Consider the following 20,539-nt stretch of genomic DNA (forward strand, 5'->3'; position numbering starts at 1 on the left):
AGCTTCTGGTTTACCTGAAAACAAGAAAATTTATGCTGTGTGTTTTAAAATTTCATTTACTTCTATTGTTTAAAGACTTCTATTTTAGCCTCATGGTGCTTTCATGTGTTCTTGTGTTTCTGAAATTTTTTTCATCTTCTATAAATATTTAAAAATAGATCAGAATGCAGTTTTAAAAAGTCTTGTCAATATTACGTTTTGGCATCATAAAGATATTTTCATGGTTTTTCTGTCATCTGAGGTACTATTAGTGATGTGACCATTTTTATCTTTTTAAGAAGTCAAGTTTTAGAATAGGAAGTGGGGCAAAGAAGAAGTTGATAAATGGAGAAGAAGTAGTTAAATTCCATGTAGATTTTTAAAAAAATTAAATATTTAAGTGTTTTACATTTTATACCACTTAAAAAAACTTTTAACTACAGAGATGCAGCAAGACTTTGTTTTAGTTGCCAGAAAATATTTAAAGCTTTCTGAAGTATACAAAATACTTGTTTTTTTCTCTTTCAGATTTTTGTTTACGGACTACAACAGACTATCCAGTGTAGGTGGAGAGACTTCACTGGCTGAGATGATTGCTACCCTCTCTGATGCGTGTGAAAGGGAATTTGGTTTCCTAGCAACAAGGCTATTTCGAGTTTTCAAGACAGAAGATACACAAGGTTTTTTTTTTTTACCTGAATGACATTTCCGATTATTCCATTTCAGTGCACTGTTACCAGGGCTTCTGTTTTTTGCATTATAAGCTCTTTTTAGAAGTAGCTGTGCAGAAATTCATAGAGAAGGGGAAAGTCTTTGTTTGGAAGAGAAAAAAATTCCCCATTTTATTTGCTAATCTTGATTTTATTAATATAATAAAGGAATATCTCCTGTGAAGTATAGTATTCAGAAATGTCAGTGGAAATGTATATTTACATTACATCCTTATAGATGCAGCATATTTCCATAGCAATTAAATCATTGTGTCTGAGTCAGATAAAGGGAGATGTATGTTTTTGTGTATTGCTAAGAGGGATTTGTTTAGTGTAGTAGATTTTAATTTAGAGCTTTTATGAGTGACCACTACTTATTCTTGGAAATAATAAATGCGTATAACGTGTTGGTCCAATCCTATGCATTGCTGTGATCAGTGCTAGTAAGATGGGATGAAATGTACCGGCTTGATCCAAACAGAAGAAGCTTTTTTATTCTGTTTCATCTGTAGATTTCTAGAAAAATAAATATGCAGAGTAGAGTATGATATCATGAAAAGTTAAGGAGCTTAACTTCCAGTTAATTGAGGACTTACTTGAACTTTAAGTTTAGTCTGTGTCAGGTACTTCTCATTTGCTTTTGTCCACAAATTGAGGAATCTGTCACCTCTCACAAAGTGAAATGTTTAGATTCTTCTGTCCTGCAGAGGCTGGAAAAAACGTGCTGTGTTCAGCTGTGTGCTGAGCACAACTTACTCTTCAATGTTCTTTTTCAAATTCACTAAGTGTTCTTTATGAAAGGGATGTGTGGAATTTTTCACCCTTTTTTTTCCATGTTAGATTCTGCTGTCCCTCTCCTTAACCTCAGTGGAACAGCTTTCTTGATGCTGTAATTTCTCCTGAAGTTGTCTTGGGAATGGCAGTGTACTGCTGACTTCTTGTGATTATTTTCAGTAATCATCTTTTCCCTTTCATTTGTAATCTTACATTGTCTTCTGATCCTTGGCTCTGTTGCCTTCCTATCCTCTGCCTAAATATCTAATTGATTTTTAGAATTTTATCTATTTGGTGATTTTGCACATTCTCTCCTTTTCTCCAGTTCTTTACAGGTCTAGGATCATAGGCTTATTATCTCTAGATGTTCACAAGCGTTCCATAGGGTTTAGTTTTAGCTTTCTGTATCTTAAGTTTTTTTTAAATTATGTCTGTAAACTTGCAGACAAGCCTTTTTCAATTGTCATTTCATTGTTCATGATTCTTAAGTGTTTCTCTAATGCAGTTCTATCTCTTTCTAATAAAAGGATGCTTATATTTCTGGTTACATCTAGAACAGAATCTAATTATATCTGAGCTGTTACCCTTTGTTTCTTGCCCCTCACTTCTGTCATTATGCACTTCTCTTGCTTTGTCCTGCAGCACAATCCTATGAGTCACGTATGTCAGCAATGTTAAAAACTTTTGCAGCTCATATCTCAGTGTATAGAATAATATGGGCCACATATAAACCTTGGATATTCTTTCTATTTAACATATTTAAAATTTGATTTTTTTTTCCTCTAGTTGAAATACTGTTTTTTAGCTGTCATAGTTTTACTTTAGATCATTGCTGTTCTGTTCTTTGTTTATCAACAAATGTGTACAGAAGATACCAGTCTTTTAGATGTACACCACTGGATGTGTACAGGTCCTAAAGGCAGATATGGCTGCTTTGGAAAATGCTGTTTCTTTGGTCACTGGTTTAGCTATGCTAAGCTCCAACTGCAGTATTTGCTTCTTTCTTATCAGTACACTTGAAGTCAGGAGCTCTGTATTCTCTTCTGGGGCCCTTGTGATCTGTCCAAACTGTATTTGCTGCAGTTCTCCTGTTTGTGTGTGTTTTAGCATGCAAGAAAGGATGGCCTCAGGTTGCAGCTTGCAGTTTTGCTTTAGTTCTTCAGTGGTACCATTACTAGTAGATTATGTAAGTACCAGGTTCCAGTTTAAAACTGAGTAGTTCCCGTACTGTTTTCCTACAATTTATTTACATAAATACACTTTACAAAGAGATTCCATAAAAGCGGTGATAACACTGATACAAAATTGTAATTTCCATTCAGTATGGATTTCTTGAAATGATGGAAATAAACTGAAGATTAAAGGAATATCTCTTCTTCATAGTTTCCAATAATTTTAGCAAATAATAGTTAATTTCTTCCCATTGGTTTGTGATTGGGTGGTAACACAGCAGTAAGCTTTTGTGCCAGTTAGTCTTTTATGAAAAGTATGCAAGTTAATAGATTTTTGCACTCTCCTGTCATTACATTGTACATTAATTCTAACAGCAATACTTGTTTCCTAGGTAAAAAGAAATGGAAGAAAACTTGCTGCCTCCCATCCTTTGTGATTTTCCTGTTCATCTTGTCTTGCGTTGTTTCTGCAATTGCCCTGTTGGCAATTTTTAATGTGGAATCAGCCAACATGACAGTGAATGTTATTCTTATAACAGTGACCTGTATTGTTGGTTTGGCCTTTTTCTTGAATTGCCGCACGTGGTGGCAGGTGATGGATTCAGTTTTGAATTCTCAGAGAAAACGTCTTCACAATGCTGCCTCCAAGCTTCACAAGTTGAAAAGCGAGGGGTTCATGAAGGTGAGCATTTATATGAATTGGCCCTTAAAAGGAGTTAAACAAACCCCCAAACATGGAGCATTATTAAGTTGGGGCATCATTAATTTAACCAGGCCAAGTTGCACAACAGGAGAGTGAGGCTTGGTGAGTTTCTACTGAAGGGAACGCTTCTGTGCCAGTGGTAATTGTTCTTAGCGTATGAGACCTGTGTGCTTAATCAGGAATGTTCATTTTGGGGTTTCAATTTTCTGATTTTATTTTTGCTGGGAAGAAAGTACTTGGAAAACAATTCTCAATTACCAGTATTTAGTAAAAGCTTACTTTAGATAGTAAGATTAGAAAGAATAACTGAGAATCTTCTAAAGGTGAAAAAACAAGCCCAACTTTGTCAGCAAGACCTCTTTGCTAAGAAAGGAAAGAACATTCCAAACCAGTCCACATATTTAATGAAAAATGATAGAAAATACTATTGTTTTGCCCGCCTGTATCTATAAAATGATAAATATACTCTCAGGCTGTCATCAGATATCCTATATGCCCCTATTTGAAAGTAAAATGTAACATTGTGATTGTTACCTTTGTAGATTACAGCCAATATATTGTATAAAAATCTGTTGTACAAATATTTTTTCATAGAATCATAGAACAGTTTGAGTTGAAAGGGATCTTTTAAAGGTCAGCCAGTCCAATCTCCCTGCAATGAACAGGGACATCTCCAATTAGATCGGGCTGCACAGAGCCCAGTCCAACATGACCATGAATGTTTCCAAGGATGGACATCCACAACATCTCTGAGCAATCTGTGCCAGTGTTTTACCACCCTCATTTTAAACAAACTTCTTTCTTACATCTAATCTAAATTGACTGTCCTTTAGTTTTTAAAACCATTCCCCCTTCTCCTCTTGCAAAAGGCCCTGATAAAAAGTTTGTCTTCATGTTACTTATAGGCCTCTTTAGGCACTGAAAAGCTGCAATAAACATCTCCCCAGAATCTTGTTTTCTCCAGGTTGAAAAATTCCAATTCTCTCAGCCTTTCATCATAGCAGAGGTGCTTCATCCCTATGATCATCTTTGTGGCCTCCTCTGGACTTGCTCCAATACATTGGTGTCATTCCTGTGCTGGGGACCCCAGATCTGGATGCAGCACTGTGAGTGGGGTCTCACCAGGGCAGAGCAGAGGGGCAGAATCCCCTCCCTCACCTGCTGCCCACGCTGCTTTAGATGCAGCCCGAGGACATGTTTGACTTTCTGGGCTGCAAGGGCACATTGCCAGGTCATGTCCAGCCTCTCATTCACCAGCACCCCCAAGTCCTTCTCAGCAGGGCTGCTCTGGATCTGTTCATTGCCCAGCCTGGATCAACACCAGGGATTCAATACACAGGTGCAGGGCCTTGCACTTGGCCTTGTTGAACCTCATGAGCTCACTTCTTGAGCTTGTCCAGGTCCCTCTGGATGGCATCCTGTCCCTCAGGTGTGTCAACTGCACCACTCAGCTTGGTGTCATCTGCAGACTTGCTGAGGATGCACTCGATCTCCTCATTCATGTCATTAATGCAGATATTAAATAACACTGGTCCCAGTATGGACCCCTGAGGGACACCAGTTGTCACTGATGTCCACTGGGATACTGAGCCATTGACCCTTTGTTATTTTTTGCATCTCTTGACAAGTTCAGCCCCAGATGTGCCTTGGCCTTTGTCACCACATCCCTTCACAACCAGACTGTGTCCCTATACTCTTCCTAGCATACTTGTGCTTGCTTCCATTGCCTGTGCATTTACTTCTTGGTCTTTAGTTTGAGTAGCAGGTCTCTACTCAGTGTAGCCTGCTTTTAGTCTTCCTTGCCAATTTTCTTGTACCTGAGGATTGCAAGCTTTTGGGCTCCATGGAAAGCATCCTTAAAAGATCTGCCAGCTCTGTTGTCCCTGGGGGCAGTTTTCCAGGGGGTCCTGTTGACTGTCTCTTTGAAGAGCTAAAAGTTCGCTTTCCTAAATTTCGGTGTCCTGACTTTACTCCCTACCTGACCCATATCTCTCAGGACTGCAAACTCCACCAGTGTGTGATCACTGCAGCCCAGGCTGCCTCCAGTCTTGATGTCCCCAATTAGCTCACTTCAGTGTTGCTTCCCTTCTAGTAGGGCTTGTCTATTACCTAGCTGAAGCAGTTATCCTGCATGCATTCCAACAATCTCCTGGATTGCTGACAGCTCATGAGGCTACATTTCCAGATGTTGGGGGTCATCTAAGTTCCCCAGCAGGATGAGAACCCTTGAGCATGATGCCTCCTGTTGTTGGGACATGATGACTTCATCAATAGGTTCTCCTTTATCAGGCCTGTTACAGACACAAACCTCAAGGTGTCATTTATTGGTCTGGTCCTTGATTTTTATGCAGTGACTTACCCAGTTTGTGGCTGCTTCTCAGAGGCATCTCTTTGTGATCTCTCCATCTTTTGATGTAGAGAGCAACCTCTCCTCCCCTTCCTCTCCTGTCCCTTTTGAACAGTCTGTAGCCATCAGTAGTTGCACTCCAGTCATAGGATTCATCCACCAAGTTTCTGGAATGGCAGCTAGGTCATAGCTTTCCAGCAGCACGATGGCTTCCAGCTCCTCCTGTGAGTTGCCCACTCTGTGTGCACTGGGTAGAGGCACCTCATCTGGGCTGTCAGCTGTGTCACCTTCTTAGAGGAGCGCCCTTTAATTCCTTTGAGGTATTTCAGTGGTGTTTCCCTGTTGGCTTCTGTTACCTCAGGAGCCCCCTGCTGATCTCCATGAGACTTCAAGCATGCTCCAGTGTGGCCACCACATCTCAGAGCCAGCAGCTGCTCACTAGCAGTGCGTCCCTTTAACCTTGGTGTGTCATCCCAGTTTGTTACGGGCATGCGTGATATTATCCCCTTCCCCTGTCATGTCTTGTTTAAAGCTCTGTTAACCCTGCTGGCTCCTGATCAAAGGCTCTCTTTGCCCTTTGAGAATCCCTGATGCCAACATGCCTGGTGCCATGATTTGCATCAGAGTACCTGATTGTGTCTTGGTGCTGTGTTTCTTGACAGTTGTTTGTTGAGTGGTATTTATCCGACATAACTTCAGCTGTTTAGGAGTTAGGTTCACCCTTTGCTGATCATCAAAGGAGAGAAGTAGGTATTTCAGGAGAGTTGTTCATCTATTGTATGTCATCTGATTGTGCACATTCTAATGAATCTAGTGGTTAAGAGATCAGATTGTTACATATGTAACAATGTTGAAAAGCTTAACAAATCTTCACACTGCATATCTTGAATTGCAATGACTATTAGAGTAATAGCATAATGTGCTTGGCTGGAAGGCAGATAGAAAAATTTGCTGTACTTTTTATTCAAAGCAATATTTGAGGACTAGCTGAAGCTACTAATGCTCTTTTATTTATTTCTGAAATAATGTTTTACTGTGCATAAATATTATTTTCTTAACATCGTAATGGAATTTAAATAAGGATAGTTTGTTATATCAAAGTGGAATAGGTGAAATAGGAAATTAGTGTGTTGGAAGTGACATTTTAGGAGTTTTCACATTGAGTATTTGTAAGTTTATTCTTGTAATCTTGCTGAAGTATTTTTGGGACAAATAGCAATCTGCAAAAGGAATGTATGTATTTTTATTAGTTTTAGGTATTATAGAGATGTCTTTTCCTTCTTTGTTTTCATTTTTATAGGTTTTGAAATGTGAAGTGGAACTGATGGCCAAAATGGCAAAAACCATTGACAGCTTCACTCAGAATCAGACAAGGCTTGTTGTAATTATTGATGGATTGGATGCTTGTGAACAGGACAAGGTTTTACAGATGCTTGATACTGTGAGTTGGATCGCTTTATGAAGATAATGCTGGATTATATGCATGATCTCTTGCACAGATGAGCTCAGATACATGTAGTTATTGTGTGTTTTCTGTAAAAAAAGGCTATGTTGTAGTGATTAATATTTGCGTACATTGGCATAATTATAATGCTAAGAGTGATGGGTTTTAGAAGTTGAAAATTAAATTGCACGTTAGTACTTTTGAAAAGGTTTGCAAGAATCAAATATAGACTATGGAAAATAATTATTCAGTTGAAACAAACTGAAAATACTTGGAGAGTTTTCATATTTACCCTTGAAGTACTTTAGATGAAAAATACTTAAATGCTAAATATTTGGGGGGAACTGGGACATTACTGCATGATACATCTGTGGTGATGATTTCCACTGTAAATTCTGCTGTTAAATTTTCGAGTGTGCTTATTTCTAACTGTGGATTAGTTCCTAATGTTAGATATCTCATATAGAAGAAGCTAACATCTTTGTACACCTCTTGGCTTCTCAGGTTTATTCCTTGAACAGGAGTGAATATGAAATGTTGAGCCAAGTGTTCAAATGATCTGCAGCTACAGTTAGTTATTGCTAACAAGGTGTACTGTCTTTTACAGGTGCGAGTCTTGTTTTCAAAAGGCCCATTCATTGCAATTTTTGCAAGTGACCCACACATTATTATAAAGGCAATTAACCAGAACCTCAACAGTGTTCTACGTGATTCAAACATAAATGGCCATGATTACATGCGAAATATTGTCCATTTGCCCGTTTTTCTGAACAGCCGAGGGCTTAGTAATGCAAAAAAACTGATGGTAGCTTCAACAACCAATGGGGATATTCCGTATGCAGATAATGCAGGTAAGGTTATGCAGGAGGGTGGTATGAGCGTTACAAAACCAGTGATCCAAAATCTGGATCTGGTTTTGGAAGAAACTGTTAAAAGAATTGACAGATCATTAGTGTTACTTTTATAGGCCAGTCAAATGCATATGACTGGAGAAAATGCCTACCTTTGTTTTCCTTTCTATAGGATTGCATGAAGAGGTTGACAGGAGAGTTTCTCAGAACAGTCTTGGAGACATGACCAAGCTTGGTAGCAAAACTGCTCTCAACAGGCGGGTGAGAGAGATTTTTAGTCTAAATAGAGTTACTGGTAAAACCTTTTTTTTCTTTTCTGTTTTTTTTTCTTTGACATTTTCAGTAACATGAACTTGGAAGACTTATCAAACCATTCTTATGAAATTTTTGTAAGTGATCCACACAGGAAAAGTCCATTCTTAAATCAGTAGACTGATGCTCTGTAAAGAGGAAGAAGTTTGCTTGCTCACCAAAGTATTCCTTTCCACAAAAAATTAAATGCAGCTCTCTGTGAATTCCGAGATGATATAGCAAATCTGATAGGAGCTATGGTCTGTGTCTGTGTGTATATTTTGGGTTTTTTTGTGTAATCAGTTTGTTGCAGAATGTTGCAACAAGGGGCAGTAATTGAATAAATCAAAGAATTTCAGATGTTAAGTACTAGACTTGTACTGTAATGTCTACCACATTTTTTTCCTGCTTTCTGTTCTTTCATCTTTACATAGAATCACTAACTAGTTGAATAAAAGGTATCTAGAAAGTTGTGAAAAGCAACATAGAATCTGAGGATTCTGAGATTTTTGAGCTGCCATAGGTAGAGACTTTGGGAGTTTTGTAGCAGAGGAACCTGATGGTCCCTTTAATTTTTTTGTGTAATTAGTAAATGGATGGTATAAGTCTTTTGAGAGACAATAGGAAGTGATGATGGGAAAGCTGAAAATAGTAACCTTTTTACGAAATACTTTGCTATGCCACTCTATTTTGCCCTCTCACAATTGATGTGGAAGTAAAATGTGTAACTCTTACCACTGCTTGGCTTCTATGGATATAATGTTCAGCTGTTACACAGCTAAATAAATCAGAATTAAATTCTTGTACGTTTGATATTTAGTGTCAGCCTCACAGACTTATCCAGAGTCTCTAACTTTTAATCAAGTAAAACTGAAGTATTTGAAGTACATAAAAGCTTTTGATACTTACCAGTATTCCTTGGTTTTTTGTATCATCAGGATACTTACCGAAGACGCCAGATGCAGAGGACCATTACACGTCAAATGTCTTTTGATTTGACCAAGCTGTTGGTTACAGAGGATTGGTTCAGTGATATCAGCCCTCAAACCATGAGGAGGTTGCTAAATATTGTTTCAGTGACGGGTAAGTGTGACATGATCACGTGCAGTAAAAACAGTATTGTGCTTTGGCTGCTTGTAGTTACACTCAGACTTTTTCGTGTGTAAACTAAATCTAACAAGTTGGTCCATGTGCTGCTTTTGAAGATCCTTCTGAAGCAAACTCTTTTAGAATGTAACAAAACATTATAGACCATTCTACACAGAATCGGAAAGATCCATAATATTTGTTATTTCATCGACTTCAGTTGGAAGGCAAATGATTCTAATCTACATTTTTAGGAAATTTTGAATTTTTTGATTTTGAAATGGGATAAGAAAATTATGTTTTTCAATTTCATAATACTGTAGTGGGAACAAAGATTGTAGTGAGGAAAAGGTGAGCTTTGAGGGAAAAACCAGGTATATATCCTGTTCATTTTTTCTATGAATATTTAGAGTCCTTGTTCCCTAAATGATTGTGTGGAACTAATGAAAGCATTTTCTGACCTGTTTTTCTTCAGCAAAACACAGTCAAGACGTTGGTATCTCTAAGGTTTAAAAACTGGAAATAACTGGAAAAGGGCTTGTGGAGGTTTAATAAAATCCTGTATCATGTAGTAGTAAGTGAATGGGGAGTGATTATGTTCTGTCTTTTCTGTTACAGACACTAGAAGGCACTGTGTAGCCCTACAGCTACCCAGAACAAAGAAATTGACTTACTTTTCACGCTGTATATAGTGAAGAGCATAAATCTGCAACAGACCTCAAATTCCAAGCTAATCTTATAAATAAGAGTGCTGTCTCTTAGCTTGTCAAACAAAATCACAAAGTAACAAAATCACAAAATGTTAGTTGTAAAATTAAGCTGAAAGAAACCTCGCCAGAGCACTTTTAGTGTAGTATAGTCTGTGGTTAGGCATGATTTCATTAACAGCTTTATGAGCAGAGCCTTCAGGCTGTAGGCTACATGTCATGACAGATATTAATAAAGGAATTACAGAAAATTTGCTGGAACTTCAAATGCATAAATTGTAGCATTAACTTTTTCTGGTTTTTTGAAATAACTCTATTTGTAATTTATACCTTGCCTTATTAACTTAAGACAGTCCTTTTTATAGCTTTGAATTTTACTATATTGGCTTTTGAAGTTGGCAGTTGTATGCTTAACTTGTTTTGACCACATTTCATATGCCAGTTCATAGAAAATCTATCAAAGTATTAGCATGAAATTCTGTGTTTAGATAGAGAAATTAATTCTGTGTGAAATTCTTTATTGAATTTTGTTGAATTAAGTTAAGATTCACCAGTAGCAGGATGATAGTAATCAGTGTTTAACCTGGGGCTGAAGTTGACAGTTTTGGAGAGTCTCATATTTTGGCCAGTATATGGAAGGATTTTTATTAAATTGTAAAATTATATTTTTAGATGCAACTTGTGATGATTTTGAATTTACTGAGCTAGAAATATAATAGCAGGAAGCTCACAGATCAGATGAAAGGACTTAACAAAGTAACATAGCTGTTACTTTAAAGGGGAAAAAAGGTATCTTTCGAAAGGGAGAAAAAATCCTTTCTGTTTTCTTCTCTCGTTCCTTGTTCTATTAGGTCGTTTACTGAGAGCTAATCAGATCACATTCAATTGGGACAGACTGGCAAGTTGGATCAATCTCACAGAGCAGTGGCCATACAGAACATCATGGCTCATCCTGCATCTTGAAGAGACCGAAGGTGTTCCGGATCACCTGACTTTAAAAACCATCTATGAGAGGTAGTCATTATACTGGTGATGGTGTGCACTTTCAGTGATTAAAATAGTAGTTATTATTAATGATCATTAGAATAACATGGCTTTCAAACATCTATCAGATTGTAATCTAAGATTCCCACAACCTTACCCTCTTCTGCTAATTTTTGAAAACTTCGAAGTGAGTTTCATTGCTTTTGCAATGCACCATGTATGAATGAATGCTTTGTATTTAAGCCAAAGAGAACTATGCAGGAATTCTTTCACAGGCAGCGAGCTGTACTTTTGTCTCTTGATGTCATTTTCATCTTTACCTTGGCCAAGCTACAATTTGGATATTTTCTCCAATTCTTTGTTAATCTGAAATAAGCTCTGCAAAAACTGCCCTTACTGATAAAAATCTCTGAAGGTTTTGTGCTTAGCAGGTGGTCTGTGGCAATGCCATGTGCTGCATGTAAGGGGTGTGAAAAAGAGGCATGACTTTCTCCATTTCTGCTACGAGTTGCTGTCCAACAGAGCTGTCTAGGTTTTGCTACTGAGAACACATTGCCCCGAGCTGCCAGTGAACATCTCTCTCCAAACCCCTCTGCTTGTGAGAAAGGATGTGTGGGTTGTGGCCTGATGACGTGGGAGGAATGGAAGAGAGAGAATGTGACTGTGAGTGGGGCCTATAGAAGAAAAGCAGAATCTGAGAATCAAAATCAGGGAGAAGAAAGGTAGGTTTGACTTGGATAAAATATAATTGAGATCAGATGAAAAGAACAGCTGAGGTAAAGAGAGAAGATTGTGACTGATTGAACAAGTTACCGGAAAACCTAGAGACTTTGCAAGGTCCAGGGGGATGAACTTGGAGAGAAAATATTGGAAGTGTGCCCTGCACTGAAAGTCAAGGAATAGGAGATTAATTGTATGAGGGTCTGGGGTGGGCTGAGAATGGTTGAAGTGTTGAGAATGGAGTTAGGATTGATTGGGAAAGATGATTGAATGAGTTGTATTAGGAATGAAAAATTGAAGTGCTGTTAAGATCTGAACACAGAAATTCCAGAAGGTAAAGGGCCAAGGACAGATTGGACGTGATGAGGCTGAGGATTGAAAACAGATGAAGAGGGCAAGTAGTAGGCTGAAGTGGCTTCAAGCTGGAAGATTGTTTTAGAAATACTGAACTTCACAGGTAAATTAAGTGCATGATTAGAAAACACTTTCCTCTAGAGTATGGACCTGGTTTCTGGGTTTTGCATTTCCTCTGTGAGTGTAATATACCTGTGAAATCAAAGGTAAAGCACTGGGAACCCATCTTTCCACTGTGGGTTCACACAACTAGTGTCATAAATGTTTATGTGATCAGCTAAATACAGGAATTCAGAATCATCAGGAATTCTCTTTCCTGTCATGCTTTTCATTCAAACTTCTCTTTATTTAGATTTGCTCTCTGTCATGTTTCAGATTTTTTTATTTTCAGTATTTATCCAACAAACTCATTGCAGCTTTCTGATTATTGGCATGTACAGTAATAAATCACTTCGGAGTTTTTGAAGTCCAAAGCTGTCTTCAAGACATAACAAAGTTTGTCTTCTGATAAACCAGAGGAGATATTAGACACCTGATTTATTCTCATAAATGGATATCAGTTAATTCCAGTATTAACTGATATTAAATCTGTAGTAAACCAGCATGAATAAAAGGAGAGGACATTCGGAATTGAATGTGAAAAACTTCTTTGGGTTCTGGATTGTTTGTTGTTGGTACAAACACTTGAGCTGTTGATGCCCAGTGCCAGCTGGAGCGTGTCGTGGTTTATTAGTTAAGGTGTGAAGGAGATTCATGACTGCTGCTGTGCTGTACCTCTTGCTACGCAGGTTGTTTGGAAGTGATACAGCCACTTGAGTAGACTGCTAGTTCATAGCTGACAGTTACAAGGGTATAGGTAATTTTGGTATATAAAACTAGAGTACATAATGTGAAGAAAGAGTGAAGAACCCTGTAGCATGTATTGGGAAAGGGAAGGTGATCATCATCTTTTAAGGAAAGCTGTTTGTATTCTACCTGCAATGCCAGAAAAACAAGGAAAAGGAAAATAAGACCAATATTCAGGATTTTCTCTTTAGCACAAAATACCAACAGGATTATTTGATATGAAAATGATAAAGCTAAAAGACTTAGTTTCTTTAGCTTCCTAACAATTAAAAAAAAATTTCCTAACAATCATGTTGCTGCTTGCTCAGGAGAATTGATGTCTCTCAGCAGCTTCTGTGTAAGGAACTAAATATGTAACTCTCCTGAAATACTGACAAAGCTGAGGTCTCATCTGTCTGGTGATTTGGGTGATCATCTTTACCATATGCTGAGTATGAAAAGGTCTGTGGACTCTTCTCTGGCATTATCTAGAGCTCTAAAAATTCTGTTTTATCCAAAGCAATCCTTTTGGTGTCATTGCTATTCTTTTTATCTGCAACTGTTTAAAGTAACTTGGCTTAAATAACTGTTTCAGCATCATTTCAAAGTTAGTTCCTTGTTTAAAACTTCAGTCTCTGTTTTCTAGGTTTTATTAGTTTATAGAGCAGCTTTCCCATTTGGAGTCTCATAAATAGATACCAGATTTTGATAATTATGTAGCTTGTTCCTGTACTGAGTTTGTGTTACTTCCTCTGTTTTTTGTTCTTCAAGGTTAGGGGTTTTTTTTAATGTCTTGATATTTTAGAGCACAATCAAGTATATAGTTTTCCTAGTATTGAATAGTTTGTATCAAACTACTTTTTATTGTGACACTGCAGTCTTAGGGTTGCTGCTTGGACATCTCCCTTCGCTGAAAGGAATCTTGTAGGTTCTTTGTTGAGTTTCGCACTTGGATCACATCCTCTGTGTAAGGAGACTGCTTTGGTACTACAGTTGCTTTTCCAGGTTTTAAAATATCACGTGTGAAAAAACTGATCTGTTACAAACCCCTTGGCTGAAGAGTTAGGGTGGATAATCGGTCTGTGCGCTGAGGGTGTGACGGGGACAGTTAACCCCGTGTTGCCCTACAGCCGTGTTCCCCGGGGCGGGCTGTGCCCTACAGCCGTGTTCCCCGGGGCGGGCTGTGCCCTACAGCCGTGTTCCCTGGGCGGGCTGTGCCCTACAGCCGTGTTCCCCGGGGCGGGCTGTGCCCTACAGCCGTGTTCCCCGGGGCGGGCTGTGCCCTACAGCCGTGTTCCCCGGGGCGGGCTGTGCCCTACAGCCGTGTTCCCCGGGGCGGGCTGTGCCCTACAGCCGTGTTCCCCGGGGCGGGCTGTGCCCTACAGCCGTGTTCCCTGGGCGGGCTGTGCCCTACAGCCGTGTTCCCTGGGCGGGCTGTGCCCTACAGCCGTGTTCCCCGGGGCGGGCTGTGCCCTACAGCCGTGTCCCCGGGGCGGGCTGTCCCCGGCCGTGTCCCCGGCCGTGTCCCCGGGGCGGGCTGTCCCCAGCCGTGTCCCCGGCCGTGTCCCCGGGGCGGGCTGTCCCCGGCCGTGTCCCCGGCCGTGTCCCCGGGGCGGGCTGTCCCCAGCCGTGTCCCTGGCCGTGTCCCCGGGGCGGGCTGTCCCCGGCCGTGTCCCCGGTGTGGCTGTCCCCGGCCGTGTCCCCGGGGCGGGCTGTCCCCAGCCGTGTCCCCGGCCGTGTCCCCGGTGTGGCTGTCCCCAGCCGTGTCCCCGGCCGTGTCCCCGGTGTGGCTGTCCCCGGCCGTGTCCCCGGCCGTGTCCCCGGGGCGGGCTGTCCCCGGCCGTGTCCCCGGTGTGGCTGTCCCCGGCCGTGTCCCCGGCCGTGTCCCCGGGGCGGGCTGTCCCCAGCCGTGTCCCCGGTGGGGCTGTCCCCGGCCGTGTCCCCGGGGCGGGCTGTCCCCGGCCGTGTCCCCGGTGGGGCTGTCCCCAGCAGCGCTGGTGCCGCAGGGGCTGTGCAGCGCGGCGCGGTGCCGGCAGGTGGCGCTCCCTGCTCGGCGGAGCCGCGGGGAGCGCTGGCACCAGAGCCTTTGCTTTCCGTATTTCCGAGGGAAAGCGATACTTTCACAACATACAAAAAATACAGGACGATGAAAAGAATCGGGTAGTCAAGCACTAAGAAGAAAAAGAATAAATGTAGTCTTTATCTAATTCCCCTCTTTGCAGGCACACTGATATATGATTTCCATGATTATGTGCTCTTTTGCCTCCATGAGGTTCCCATCTTGTAACGTCCAGAATTTAATTTTGCAAACTGCAGTAAAGGAGAGGGCCATTTTCTTTCACATTGCAGTGCTATCTGTTGGAGTTGAAAAGAATGCAATAACTAAAGTAAGACAACTAAAAACTGCTCCACAACTGCTTGTCAGAGTTTGCATGATGCTCTGGACTAGTCACCTCTGCAGTACCTTTCACTTGGATAGTATTTGTGCCTCTGTGGGGAGGTGGTGTACAGCTTATGATTCTGTAGGCTGATACTGCTAAGTACTCGGTGTTCAGAGCTATATCTGGAGCTGCTGAGAGCTCTGCTTTCAGTTGCTGGAGTATTCCGAAAAAAATGGATATCTCAAATTGGTAACTAAATAAGTATACCTATACATCTGTGCTTCAATTTGTCATTAAAAATAAAGCTAACTAATATGTTCTTATTGTGAAGGCTTCTTGGGGAAAGTAAATTTGTCTTTTTCTATAGATACTGTGAAGAATATCGACGACTATATTGATGAGTATGAAACCAGGTCTGTCAGCAGAAGTGTATCTTTCCTGTATCATACTATGCAGAGGTGAAAAACCTACTGAACATTATATTGGGAACTTTCTGCCAGGGTTTGTAACAAAAAACCCAACAAACAAAAAAATCACCCTCACAAAAAAACCCCCCAAAAGAACACAGAACCCCCAAAAACAACAACCAAAACCAAAAAAAAACAAAAAGCAAAGAAAAAAAGCCCAAAACAAAAAACCCAAACAAAACAATTAAAAAACACAAAAAACCCCACAAAATCCCCCAACCCAAAACAGAGAAAGAAAAATCACAACCCCCTAAAGAAAATTAGGCTTCAGTTTGTGACACAGGCACACCTCTGTGAAGAATCTTTATGAACTGGAGTCACTTAACATCTCTTACAGTAAAAGGTAGAGGCACTATGCTCTGAATCTTTTGTAGGGGGGAACCAGGCCCATGCTTTGTAACTGTGGCAAATTTTGAGAAGAAAATGCTGAATCTGCTTTGTTGGCTTTCAGTCTATATTCTTGAGAAAAATGTGTTTACTGTTTTTACTTCCTTAAACCAACCTGCTGTATCATCTTGTTTCTGTCCTCTCATTTCAGCCTCTCTCTCACTGCTGGTCTGGTTGGTCTTGCTTTCCACCTGGTGTATTTATTAGTACTAGTACTTACTCCTTCAGGTTATGTGTTGCCTTTTCTCATCATTGGGATTTTCATGTAGTTTCTCTCCTTACCAGGTTAAGATCTTAATTCTCATTTTGCCTCTTCTTCCCCTTTTGTGTTTAGGTTCTTCAGTGGTCAAGCTTACTACTGTCATTACCCATCTCTCCATCCTGGTCTAATTTAATTATCTTTACCATTTTATTTATAGCTGTGGTGTAGAGTTAATATTCCTCTACATTTATGTTGTGCTGCATTCTCTTCCATGTTACTGTAAAGAGTCTTCCTAATGTCAATTTTGTGTAATGCCAAAGTGGTTTGCAGAAGTTGCAAAAGGCAAATTTTTAAGGCTCTGAAGTGGAATAAAATATGTGGGCTTTCTGCAAATAAATTTCTAAGAGAATTAAGTTGTCAGATTAAAGCAAGTTTCTGTTGAATGTTTGCAACTGAGACTTTTCAGACTTGTAAATTAGCCAGCTATTGGAATGTGCTCTCTTGTGAAGGCAAATAAAGTGTCCATGACACCAGAATAAATGACAGTGCCAGATCTAAATAAATGGTATCTTGGGAAAAGTCACTGTGGCTTTTGTAGAAAAAAGATACACTTCAAGAAACTGAATTCTCAACAGAGTCAAGGAACAGAGGAAGAAGACAAGGAAATATTTTGAAATTTAAGACATTTTAAGCAAGATCTTCACGTAAGAATATCTAAATGTGTTAAAATCTAAGATAATAACAGACGCGATTGCCTCAGAAAAACAAAAGAAGGAAGTGAAAGATAGGAGTATGTGTCTCGTGAGAAACTTCCAGGTGAGGTTTCCAAAGATAATTCTTATGCTATTTGACATACCTGTGAATGGTCTGACAGAGGGAGGAGATGCCATGTGAGGGTATAACCAGGATAACTAGTTTCACAGAGGGTTATGGAAGTAGCTATGAGTAAGTTGCAGATCAAAGTCATTGTGCATATAGGTATCATACCTTACTGGGGAAAATAATCTAACCTATAATCCTGCTAACGCAGTAGTGGATGGTCAATGTGCACTAAGGAAAGGAATTAATAAATTATTGCTGATTTCTCTGAAAAATGGGCAGTGCCCCACCTCAGTCAGAAAATGAAACAGTATCTTTAGGAGTTCCTAACAAGTCCATGGAAGGGCAGAATGTATTGTGTTATACAAATACGTAATTTTTCTAAATTCTAAAGACTGAGTTTCTAATCATCACATTTCAAAATGGTTGTACCAAAGTAGCAAATGTATTTAAGAGGCTGAGGAAAGCTGTAGTCTTACATCAAGCAGTGATGAGTCCTGGTTTTGCTGGACTACTTTCTCCTTTCTTCTCAAGCCCTCCTCATTCTTAAGACATTTGATTCATTTATTTCTTTTCCCCAAAAGTCTTATTTTTTCATTTCATTTTGAGACTGTGAGTCTTGGTTGTCTTTGTTTCTTGATATTTTCTACTTCTTAAGGCTAAAGATATCAGGGATTTGATTTTACCGCCTTGTTGAACAAAAATCATGCTATTAAAGCTGATTGTATGAGAAGAAATGTCTTCTTGTTGAAGTCCCTTTCCTCGTTAAATTGCCTCACTAAATAAGATAATGTGCTGAACACATTTTATGTCTTTGTGTCCTTCTTATCATGGCAGAAATAAAAGTCTGCAGTACTTTGTCAATTGGAAGATGTTCCTAGAAATCACTAAAGTAATTTTGTAACTCTCTTGCCTGTCCTTCTGGAGGCTTTTGTCCTTCTGGAGGCATTAGGGAGAGTTTCTGTATCTATGAGCTAACCAGTTCTCTTCTGGATATGGCAGATTTACCAGTCTACCACTTCTTAGACCTGTTAGTAGCTGGACTGTAAGATTTTTACAACTGAAAGTGAAACTTCAGGCATGCATGTGCCTCTTGAGTTCAAGAATGTCTTGTATTGCATTTCAGAAAATAACTGTAAATTTCTAAACACTTGAAAAACTATGGATGGTCTGAATTTTTACCCCTGAAGTTCCTGTGAAATCAACGGTTCTGCTGTTGTGAATGCACAGAATTGCTAAAGCAAGGCCTAGGTTACCTTGCACCTAGAACCTATTCAGTCAGTAACTGAAGCCCTTAAAAAGCCAAGTAAAGACAAAAAGAATGTGGTTTGAGCATGCTTGCAGCAGGAGGAAAGAATGAGGTTCAGCACAAAGCACAGCAGCAAAGGCTACTTTAACTGGAAGATAAATGTATCTAAATTAATTATACCAAGTGCTGGGACAGGCTGTGTGACAAGGTGCAGGAACCTTCCGGTGCTGATGTGTTGTCTAGGCAGGCAAGGCCACTGTAGAAAAGTTTCAGTTGGCCTTTAAAAAGAAAATGGCAGGGAACATACTGCCAGAGCTACTACCTGTTACAGAAAGCTCTTTGGAAAGAAGAAAGTCAGTATGAAGTTGATCACAATCCATGAGAATTTCCTCATGGTTATGCCTGGATACCAGACATAGGTAGAACATTCACCCAGGAATTAGGTAGATCTGTGATAAATATTGTCCTCTCTCTTACGGGGTTAGGATCTAAGTTCTGGATCTTTCTGAATAAAATTCTAGCCATTACCTGCTGAAACTGTGAGAAATGTAAGGCTGGTGTATCTGAGGAGATAGTCCGAAGAGAGACCATGACTTATTGTCTCAGTGCCTAAAGATGATGGGGAGGGGAGGATGCTTGTCCCCGTGACGGAATATACAATTTATTTAACACTACAGAATTCAGGTATTCACACAACCTTCTATTGAAGTGCTTCCTATTGGCTGCTTTTGAGGTTAATCTGCTTGTTAGGCTTGAAGGCGCAAGGGTCAGCTTGAAGACACGAGTCAGTCCTACCTGTCATTCTTTGCACAGACTTTGACCAAAGTGGGGTATTAAGACAGGGGCTTTGACCAAACTGGAATATTAAGACCAGACTTACCAATTTTTTATGAGAATATTTGCAAATAGCTGATGGTTCCTGAATTTCTGATACTATTTTTATGTATTTATTAAAAATATTAGAACAGAAGAGCTTGGCTCAGGATAGAAGAAACTCTCATGAGCCATCTGTTCAGATTAGGATCTTCACCCTTACTTAATCTCCTTGAAAATACGCTTTTTGGAAAGCTGAAACTTTGGAAAGGAAACTATGGCAATCAAGAATCCTAGCTCTTTGATTTTGAAAAAAGATATTTTCCAGGACAAGAAAATGGTTATACTTCCCTCAGAATTGTAGGTAACCATTATTTAAAACTTAGCAACGTGTAATTCATCCATCACTTGGGCTTAATTTAACCTCTGTGATAAAGTCTTTGTGCACATATATGTGCATGCCTACCTATGATGGATGGCAAATTGGATGGCAGTACGACGTGCCGAGGCAGAATGCGCCGAATTTAGAAGAAGAATAGCATAACAGCTTTCTTTATTTCAGCTTTTTTTTTTTTTTTGGGGGGGGGGGGGATGGGGAGGAGAGAGGGGGGTTGGGGGGGATCAAGGGAACTAAAGGATCTAAGCAAGGCATAGCTCATTTATTACTTTCATTTTAATGCTTTTGCAACTCTTAACACCATTCCAAGGGATGAATTGTGGAATATACATTCTTTGTCTAATTTATCAGTAATAAAAAGAATTGTTGTTTCTTAATTTCTTCAGTTCTAGTCCAGTTTCAGCACTGGTATATTACCTTGCTTGGGTTTTTTTTCTGGTCTTTACTGAAGTTATCCCTTTTTGAAATCAACCACAGAAACAGTTATCTCTAATAATGGTAACCAGAGAAATACTTAATTTCAGGTTACTACACAACTCATCCTCTGTTTTTCTTTTATTTTTTTCCTTTTTTCTTGAAATTAAACGGATAAAAACGAATTTAGTTGCAAGTGAAACGGCAGTTCGTTACTATAGATTTGTAGTTCTATCGCGTGGTTTCATTGGTGCCGTGTTTTCCTGATAGGTTTAGATCTCTTGTGTGATACACCCATGGTAATCAAATTAAGAAATCACTTAGGTTAAAACATTTTTCTGTTTCATGTACGGTGGACTATTTCTCCTTCATTGTTTACTACTTCAATTTAAGAAAGTATATTTATAGAATACTAAAAATACCACCGAGATATAAATGATATGAAATTATTTTATTAAAGAAT

The 20,539-nt window shown here is 39.6% G+C and overlaps 1 protein-coding gene across 4 annotated transcripts in view; it reads left to right on the forward strand.

Moving 5' to 3' along the window:
• The window catches only part of KIDINS220 (kinase D interacting substrate 220), a 77,862-nt gene that overhangs the window by 28,280 nt on the left and 29,043 nt on the right, over positions 1 to 20,539 (forward strand). For all 4 annotated transcript variants that reach the window (XM_048296152.1, XM_048296151.1, XM_048296153.1 and 1 more), the window contains 7 exons: positions 508 to 659; positions 3,028 to 3,317; positions 6,986 to 7,126; positions 7,737 to 7,980; positions 8,153 to 8,241; positions 9,210 to 9,354; positions 10,916 to 11,078. In XM_048296152.1, the coding sequence (XP_048152109.1) occupies positions 508 to 659; positions 3,028 to 3,317; positions 6,986 to 7,126; positions 7,737 to 7,980; positions 8,153 to 8,241; positions 9,210 to 9,354; positions 10,916 to 11,078 (1,224 nt within the window). The remainder of the gene's footprint in view (positions 1 to 507; positions 660 to 3,027; positions 3,318 to 6,985; positions 7,127 to 7,736; positions 7,981 to 8,152; positions 8,242 to 9,209; positions 9,355 to 10,915; positions 11,079 to 20,539) is intronic.

This window comes from Corvus hawaiiensis, chromosome 3, assembly GCF_020740725.1.
Source record: "Corvus hawaiiensis isolate bCorHaw1 chromosome 3, bCorHaw1.pri.cur, whole genome shotgun sequence".
Classification (NCBI taxonomy): Eukaryota; Metazoa; Chordata; class Aves; order Passeriformes; family Corvidae; genus Corvus; species Corvus hawaiiensis.